The sequence below is a fragment of the Apis dorsata genome, unplaced genomic scaffold (genome assembly GCF_000469605.1).
Source record: "Apis dorsata unplaced genomic scaffold, Apis dorsata 1.3 scaffold_227, whole genome shotgun sequence".
NCBI lineage: Eukaryota > Metazoa > Arthropoda > Insecta > Hymenoptera > Apidae > Apis > Apis dorsata.
The window spans coordinates 1-9,963 of record NW_006263509.1 but is presented as its reverse complement, the minus strand read 5'-3'; the positions used below and the strand labels follow the sequence as shown (position 1 = coordinate 9,963).

The following is a 9,963-nucleotide window of genomic DNA, read 5'->3' as shown; positions in this document are numbered from 1 at the left end:
TTTAAAAAAAAAAAATATGTATAATAATATAAAATAAAATTTTAAAAAATTTTATATTTAACCATAAAAAAAATTATATAAAATAAATGTATTACGAATAATAAAAATATTATTTTTAATATGTTATAATATATAAATTATGTATAATATATATTTAATATATATTTAATATTTTTAATAAATGGAAAATCTAATAAACCATCTATTAGCGATATATATTGAAATTATCCTTTTTTTAATTTATAAATTTTTTTTATAATTAAAAAACTTTTATTATTTTTTAGCAATTATTGGAGGTGGTATTGGTGGTGCAGCAAGTTCTCATTTTCTTGCAGAATTATTTAAAAATAATCTTAATATCGATTTATATGAAGCAAAAACTATCGGTGGACGTTTGGCTACAATAAAAATTAATAATAATGAATTTGAAGCTGGAGGTTCAATTATACATTCTCAAAATAAATACATGCAAGAATTTGTTAAACTACTTGGTATTTTATTTTATATCTTTTTATTTTGTGATTGAAAAAAATTATTTAAAATATGATCTTTGTTTTTAAAATTTATAATCTGATCTATATATTTATATCTGATGTACTTATAATCTAATCTATATTTATTATCCAATGGTTTAGGCTTAGAACATAGACCATTTAATGATCAAAAAACAAGTATTTGGAATGGCAATGAAATTGTATTTGAAGAAAGTAAATGGGAATTATTATCACTAATTAAGTTAATTTATAGATATGGTATTCAACCATTTAGTCTGAATAGGTATTTCACATATATTTTTGAAAAATTATATTAAATTCTTATATCAGAAATCTATTTATTGTATCTATTTAATATTATAATAATATTAAATATTATTAATAATAATAATAATTATTATTTTATTTTATTATTTTAAACAGATATACAACTTCTATAATAAATAATTTTGAAAAAATATACCATCTGCAGGATAGTGGAAAAACTTTTACAAATATTAGTAGCTTTTTGTTATCTATAAATACTGAATTTCCAAAATTGGTACAAAAATCTATTAAAAATGAACTTTTAGATCTTGGTTATTCAGAAAAAATTATTAATGAAATTGTTAAAACAACATTGGTAGTAAACTATGGACAAGATATAAATGTTCATAGCTTTGTTGGTTTTGTATCTTTAGCTGGAACAGATTTTAATTTATGGTCTGTTAAAGGGGGAAATAAAAAGGTTACTCTCTTATTAACTAATGTTAATTTTCTAGTTATTAATTTATAGCTAATAATATATTGATATTTAAGATACCTGAGCACTTAATATATAGAAATAAGCATTTAAATGTTGTGCCTTCACATGTAATTAAAATTATTAACATATCACAGAATAATACTCAAAATTTATATGAAGTACATTATTGCAATCAAGGTATAATGAATTAATATTATTCATATATTATATATAGTAAAAGTATATATTATATAAAAGTAAAAATAATTTCTGTTTCAGGTAGTACAATTATAATGAAAGCATTATATGATATTGTCATTTTGGCAATTCCACTTACTCATGACCAGGAATTTCCTATTATTTTTGAAGGATTTCCAAAAAATGATTTTTATAGCTTTGAAAAATATCATGAAACTGTAGCTACATTTGTAAAAGCAGATTTAAAACCACATTATTTTGGTTTGCAAGAAGAATTAGATAATATTTTAAGTTGTGATCCTAACAAAACTATAATTAATTCTATAGGAAGATTAAATTCTGTAGATGGAATAATAAAAAATAGTAAAGTTTGGAAGATATTTAGCAACAAACCATTAAAATCAAAAATTATAAATGAAATGTTTTCAAATGTAAGATTAAGATAATAATTCTTATATAAATTATGATATATGACATGTTAAATAAAATTAGTTTAACATATTTAAGATTCAGGAAACAAAACAGATTTTTTGGAAAGCATATCCTGAATATTCAACTAGAATTCATGAAGCAAAATTTAAATTACATGATGCTCTTTATCATGTTAATGCTATTGAATGGATTGCTAGTGCAATGGAAATGAGTGCAATAGGTGGAAGAAATGTTGCATTATTAGCATATCAAGATTTTTTTACAAAATATTGTTTTGAAAAAATTATAAAAACAGCTTCATCTGAAAAAACATCACACATTGAATTATAATATAAAATATTGTTGTATGTATTGTAAAATACATGTAAAATAATTAGTTTTAGTAATTAGTTTTAGTTTTATAAAAAAAATTGTATGAAAAAATGTGAAAAATGTATGTAATATATATTTTATTTAAAATATGATAATGATAATAATAATTATTAAATATATAAATTAATAATTATTAAATATATATTAATTGTATTGTTTATATAAATTAGTAATAAATAAATAATAAATTAAATAGTATTGTTTATATAAATTATGTATAAAAAATGTATTAGAAAAATAAATTTACCAACAAATTCTGTTTTATTCATTTATTTTGTTTTGCATAATGTTGTAGGTTATGTAGAAATAATCTTATATATAGTAAACATATGAATTTAAGTACAATTAAAACTATATATTATTTTATAGTATAGTTCATAAATATGAAATAACTTTAATCAATATTTAAATAAAAAAATTTTATATTAATTTCAACATAATATAAAGTTTAAAAAACTTTTTATATTACATCACATATTAAAATTAAAATTTTAATTATAAATTTAAAAATATCTGATAACATAACCTATCATAATTCTTGAAGGAAACATACAAATGTAAACATCATATAAATGTGACGTATAAAAATGTGATCATTGATAAAAAATGTAATTGTATGTAATATTGTAAACATTTAACAAAAACTGTATATAATGGAAAATCATTCAATTCGTATAAATTATACATTAACACCTCGTGATACAGAACAACCATTAATACATGATAATGAAACTAAAATATATGAAGAAAATATTAAAAAACACGAAGATACAACTCTAACAAATGAAGTAATGGATAGTTCTTTTTATCCCAAAATTATGTTATTTTTACTATTATGGTACCTCATCAGTGGATGTACTTTATTCTTAAATAAATATATCTTATCTTATATGGAAGGCAATCCTACAATTTTAGGTAAATTAATACTATATAAAATTTATTTCATCAAAGAAATATTTTTTAATAATTTAAAATTGTATTTTTAAAATATTATAATCAATATCTTTGTATTTTATAATAAAAATTGTAAATTTAAAGTATTTTGCAAATATTTATTTTACATTACATATTTTACGTATATAACATATATATTTATCTATTTTTTGAAAGGTGCTTGTCAAATGTTAATAACCACAGTTTGTGGATTTATACAAATGTATTTTCCATGTGGAATGTATAAAGCACGTCCTAGATTAATGAGACCAGCAGGTTTTTATAAGCATATGATACTAGTTGGATGTACAAGATTTACAACTGTAGTATTAGGACTAATATCACTTAATTATGTAGCAGTGAGTTTCACAGAAACCATAAAAAGTAGTGCACCACTTTTTACCGTCCTTATTAGCAGATATTTATTAGGTAAGAATTATCATAATAATAATATAATTTATATTTCATTTTGTATTATTATTGTAATTTTTCAATAAATATTTTTAAAATCTTATTTTTCATAATTAAAATTGATATATGAGATAATTAATATATAGAATATATATTTGATAGTTATATTTAATAATTTTTATATATTATTTATAGGAGAACATACAGGATTATATGTAAATTTATCTTTAATTCCTTTAATGGGTGGTTTAGCTCTATGTTCAATAAATGAAATTAGTTTTGATCTCAGAGGATTTATTGCTGCTATGGCTACAAATGTAACAGAATGCTTACAAAATGTTTATTCCAAAATGTTAATCAGTGGTGATAATTTTAGATATACGTAAGTATATATGTATGTATATATAAAATATTTTGTATAAATAATAGTTATTTATTTATTAATCTATATTATACTCAACATTTTTTATATTCACCAATATTATAAAATTACAGGCCTGCAGAACTACAATTCTATACTAGTTTAGCATCAATTGTGGTTCAAATACCAGTTTTGATATTATTTGTAGATTTACCAACACTTGAACATTCTTTAAGTTCTAAATTATTCATAGCATTTCTACTTAATGGAGTATTTTTTCATTTTCAAAGTATTACTGCATATGTACTTATGAATTACATTAGTCCTGTAACACATAGGTGTGTTTTTTATAATATATAATATTTAATATTTTACATAGATAATATATATATATATATATATATATACTTATTAACAAGATATTTTGAGAATTTGATTATAATAATATTTTTTTTTTGTTACAGTGTTGTTAATACTGCAAAGAGAGCTTCTTTAATTTGGCTCTCTGTTTTACTATTTAATAATCCAGTAACTAGTTTATCAGCTATGGGAACATCTTTAGTAATAATAGGAGTATTATTATATAATCGGGCACAAGAATATGATAAATTAAACAAAGCAAAATTACGATATAATTCTAAAGTTAATTTACAATAATATTATTTATCAAAATCATTAAAATTTGAAATTTGATAAAAAAAATATCTGCATAATGCAAAATTTAAATAACTTTAATTAAAAAGAAAATAAATTAAATTAAATTTAGTATCAATTTTATAATACAATATTTTATTTATTACAATAATTAAATATTTGAAATATTAAATAAAAAATGGCATAAAAATATATTTTGCATTTTAAATGTGTTTTAATTAATATTTATAAATAATCAATTTTAATTGAACATAATACAAATTTATATGATAATAAAAATCAAATATAATGTAAGAAAAAACAATTCATTTTTTTTAATAGAGTAATATATGTATATATAAAATTTTCTTAATTCAATACAATCTATTTATTAAATATACTTTAGAATAATTTTTTATATTATTTATAAATATAAAAAATCATAAATAAATAAAAATATTTTATTTTATTCTATTTAATAAATTATATTTGATTCAAATATTTTTTTTTTCAATAATTTTATTTTTATGCAATTGTGATTTATACAATTATAGTTATATTATTTATAATGTGATAAATATTTAAAATTTCTTTTAGTTATCATTGTATAGCACTTTACATCTTTTTCTTATACTTTTTATAAAAAATGATTAATATAAAAATATGTAAAATGTGGCATTAGAAATATAAGTTATGTATGTACACTATTTTTAATATTCAAAGATTAATATAGCATGGAATGTGAAAATATGATTGGTAATATATTTTTTTTCTTAAAAAATTATATAATTTATATAACTTTAAAATTAAAATATGTTTTCTGTTTAATATATAATAGATTGATATATTGATATATTAGATCGGTGCATAATTATTATGACTTTTTTTCGCGACTTTTTTTTTTCTTTTAAAAATTGGTTTTGTTTAATTTTTTTTTATAAAAATAATTCTCTCTTTTCAATTAATGAAAATCGAAAATCATAAAATCTATATTCGCCACATTATGTTCTACCATTTCGAGAAAGGTTGGAATGTAGCACAGTCATTTCGCGATTTCAACGAACTTTTTTACGAAGGAACAATTAGCAAAAACTAAGTTGAAACATGGTTTAAGAAGTTCAAATCGGGCGAAAAACTTCGCAGATGAAGAGATCAATCATTAAATTTCGACGACTAGACACTTTTGACAATTGTGGAAGAGGATGAAAACTTAATAATTAGAATATTGGCTAAAGACTTCAATGTGGACTATTTGATCATCGTTTATTGTCTCAAAAAGTTCGGAAAAGAATGAAATTGGCTAGATGAATCCCCCACGAACTTTTCGATAACAACAAAATCAAACATATCCGAATTTTCACCGATTTGCTGCAGCAAAATAAATAAACTCCATTTCTGAAGAATCTCGTTACTGGGGATAAATCGTTCTAAATACTGGGCGTAAATCGTAAATAAATTTCTTTAAAAACGTTAAAAAAAAGAAGGTTTGTGTTTCGCCAAGTGTTTCACTTAAAAGAATACCAAAAGACATAAGAAATAGAACTGTAAAAATAACACAAAAAAAAAACACAATATGGTGTATTCGATGGAACAAAAGCAAACAAAAGCACTAGGAAATCATTTCAAACGAAATTTGTTATTGGTGGAATGATGATGATGAGTGTCAATAATGGCGGATTCCAGACAAAAATGGCTTCCTCATTCGCCATATTCTCTGACAGAAGCGCTTACGGACTATCACATCAATCTATTACTGAAAAATTGGCTCGCAAATAAAGTTTACGATGATTTGAATGATTTGGATGACTTGCTGGTCGGTGTCAAAGAATGAATTGCCTAAGAACAGAAATTTCTTCACCCATGAAATTGACCGGTTGTCAAGCAAATGGAAAATAGTAATTGAAGTAGATGGTGAATATGCTTCAGAATAATCATTTAAAGATGTTTTTATTAAATATTGTTTTTGTTGAATAAAATTTGTTGAAAAAAAGCCACAATAATTATGCACCAAATATAATATATCATATTAACATATATGTTATTTATACTAGCAATTCAACACTATGAATATGCATATAAAATTAAAACATTTATTGACTAGCTTTAAGAGCTTGATCAAGATCAGCCAAAATATCCCTTTCAGTTTCAAGACCAACAGACAAACGAATCAATTTATCATTAATACCTAACATTTCTTTAGTTTCTTCAGGAATTGAAGCATGAGTCATAACAGATCTATGAAAAAAGTTAAAATAATAATAATTATAAAAACACGTGTCTAAATATATCTCATAATAAAGAATTATTTTTAGTTTACTTACGGCAATTCAGCAAGAGATTCATAACCACCAAGTGATTCTGCTAATGTAAATATCTTTAATGCCTTTAGAAATTTACTAGAGTCACCTTTTAAATAAAATGAAACCATTCCACTATGACCAGATGTTTGTCTAATAGCAATTTCATGCTGTGGGTGTGATGGTAAATCTATAATTAAATAAATTATTTTTATAAAATAAGTTATTTTATGTAAAATTTATAATTCTTCGTAGAAATACATACATGGATGAATTACTTTTTCTACACATGGATGTGATTGTAAAAATACTGCAACTGCAAGCCCATTTTTCATATGTTGCTGCATTCTAAGTTCTAGAGTTTTTAAACTACGATTAACCAAGAAACAATCTAGAGGTGATGAAACAACACCCATAGCTAAAATAAAAATAATTTAAAAAATTACTTATACAAATAGAGCAAATATTAAAAAAAAATAAATTAATATATTACCATTTTGTAAAAATCGAAGTCTATTTGCAATATCTTCTCTATTTGTAATTGCTGCACCCATAATAACATCTGAATGTCCATTCATATACTTTGTTAAAGAATATATTACAATATCTGCACCTAACTTTAATGGTTTCTATAAAAGAAAATATGTACAATTATATAAATTATTTAATTATATCATAACAATAAATGAAAAATACTTACTTGATAATAACATGTTAGAAAAGTATTGTCTACTATTACAAGAATTTCAGAATTTACTTGCTTCACTGCTTGAGTAACTGCTTCAATATCAATTACTTTAAGTAAAGGATTAGTTGGTGTCTCTAACCAAATCATCTAAATGAAAATATAAATATTATATTTTTTTAAACAATATCAAAATTTATATCTATTGATATAATATAAGATTAAATTTCAAAATATCTACCTTTGTATTTGGTTGTATATTGGTTATGATATTATTTATGTCTATCATATCTACAAATGTTACTGAAATATTTTTTAAACAATTTTTGAAAAAACGATTAGTTCCACCATAAATATCATCTCCAGATATAATATGATCTCCTGCATTTAATAGTGAAATTAAAACTGTTGTAGCACCTAAACCTGATGAAAAAACAAATCCATGTTTTCCATCTTCTAAAGCAGCTAAACATGTTTGTAAAACATTTCTTGTAGGATTGCCACTTCTTCCATAAATAAAAGTCTAAAATAAAATAATTAATTAAATATTAAATATATAAAATATTATTTAATTTTTTGCAATGATATATTAAAAATAAAGAGAAATAAGAATATATATATATTATAAATAATTATATAATAAAAATATAATTTATTATAATTTATTATATAATAAATTATATATATAAATAGATATTGCTGAACTAAATTGACTTATTTTTTAGTCAATAAATTTAATATGATTTTACAAACAACAATTGCTAATAATTATTTAATACAATTATTATTAATAAATTATATAATGTAAATATTTAATTTTTCGAAATAAAAAAATATCTAATTTCTTTTTATTTTTATTTTATTAATTTTTTAATAATTTGTGAAATATGTTAAAATTATTCAATTTTTAAAATGAACTTACTCTAGGTTGCCCAGGTCCATCTTGTTGAAAAGTAGTGGATAATGTAATATGAGGTACTACTGAACAGTCATTCCATTGTAATGAATCTTGTCCAGCATGAATAGCTTTTGTAGAAAAGCCTTGCTCCATTATTATTCTATTAAGTACATTTCTTTAAATATTTAATATACATTAATTAAAAATAATTTTTGATTTTTTGGAAATAAGAATAATTTCCAAAAAATCAAAAATATAAATAAGAAATAAGAATAAATATTTAAATAATTTAAATATCATAACATTATTAATATTATTAATATATAATTTGATATAAATTACATTATAATTTATAATGAGAATTCTTTTTTTTTTAATTAATATATAAACTAAAATATTTTTTACAAATTATAAAAGAAATAAAACTTTATTTTGTTACTATCGAATAAGACAATTATTAATATTATATTTAAACTTAAATAAAATAATTCTTTTTATAAGCTTCAAGTATAAATTTTCAAGAGTAATAAAAAAACAATAAATCGATAATAAAAACATAATCAAAAATTTTAAACTTCTGTAAAGTGATGAATTTCAGCAGCATACGCTTTATAAATTTTTATATAATAAAAAAATAAAATCTTAATTATAATCTCAACGTAAATTACTTACTTTTTTTAATTATTTTATTAATATATACTACAATTATTAATATATATACTACAAAATATTCAAATATGTATTTATCTTCTCTTAAACATTGCACGTGGCAAAGAAGATGATATAAGAATAAAGATATTCACATACTCATCACATGTTATCTGTATATATATAATACTTGATTAAATGTATTTTATTGAACAACCAACTAGATTCACATTCTTTTCAATTACAATTGATTTCTTCCAATTACACACAATATATATATATATATTTATACTGTAGAATTGGAAAAACTTTCTTGAAAAGAATATAGATTTGATAGCTTGTTTCTGCTAGAGCCAATATAATTATACAAATAAAGATAATTGAAAATGTATATTAGAATATTTATAAATAAAATCTTTTAGTATTGTATAAATATAATAAAGAAATATTATAATAAAGAAAAATATAATAAAGAAAATATTCTGTTTATTTTATATCATATGATTAGATTTTTTAAACACACATACACACATACATACAGTACAAATCTGTGGTTGTATACATGTAGTCATGTATCAGTAACCGGTAAATTGTCGGTAATCAATAAACTTATTTATTTTTTAAAGTTTTTATATAAAAATTTTACATATTTTATTATTTTATGATATTAAATTATATTATCGTATATCATCAAAATAATAATTAAATTTAAATATTAAATAATATATACAGTAATTTTAAATTTTTTATTTAAGATCTTTTATTTTTTATTAATTTTTTTTAGTTGGATAATTAATTTATTTTTATTTATTTATCTTAATGATATTAACAATACTTTCATAAAAATTATAATTTTAATTTATAGTTTTAATTTTTT

The 9,963-nt window shown here is 20.4% G+C and overlaps 3 protein-coding genes across 3 annotated transcripts; 2 read left to right on the top strand and 1 right to left on the bottom strand.

Annotated features, from left to right (window-relative positions):
- The first annotated feature begins 249 nt into the window (after positions 1–249).
- On the top strand, positions 250–2,257 carry LOC102679062 (prenylcysteine oxidase-like). Its single transcript, XM_006615655.2, has 6 exons — positions 250–491; positions 636–777; positions 918–1,221; positions 1,293–1,416; positions 1,498–1,847; positions 1,924–2,257. The coding sequence occupies exons 1-6, from the start codon at positions 467–469 to the stop codon at positions 2,176–2,178; spliced, it is 1,200 nt and encodes a 399-aa protein (XP_006615718.2). The 5' UTR covers positions 250–466; the 3' UTR covers positions 2,179–2,257.
- A 431-nt stretch (positions 2,258–2,688) lies between these two features.
- On the top strand, positions 2,689–4,768 carry LOC102675130 (solute carrier family 35 member E2A-like). Its single transcript, XM_006615530.2, has 5 exons — positions 2,689–3,135; positions 3,331–3,582; positions 3,760–3,946; positions 4,060–4,263; positions 4,390–4,768. Exons 1-5 carry the CDS (start codon positions 2,874–2,876, stop codon positions 4,580–4,582), a joined length of 1,098 nt encoding a protein of 365 aa, XP_006615593.1. The 5' UTR covers positions 2,689–2,873; the 3' UTR covers positions 4,583–4,768.
- A 1,626-nt stretch (positions 4,769–6,394) lies between these two features.
- LOC102675006 (putative cystathionine gamma-lyase 2) lies at positions 6,395–9,229 on the bottom strand. Its single transcript, XM_006615529.2, has 8 exons — positions 9,111–9,229; positions 8,463–8,598; positions 7,782–8,063; positions 7,556–7,690; positions 7,349–7,484; positions 7,121–7,273; positions 6,880–7,045; positions 6,395–6,793 (listed from the first exon to the last, which is right to left on the bottom strand). Exons 2-8 carry the CDS (start codon positions 8,589–8,591, stop codon positions 6,649–6,651), a joined length of 1,146 nt encoding a protein of 381 aa, XP_006615592.1. The 5' UTR covers positions 8,592–8,598; positions 9,111–9,229; the 3' UTR covers positions 6,395–6,648.
- Between the last annotated feature and the right edge of the window lie 734 nt (positions 9,230–9,963).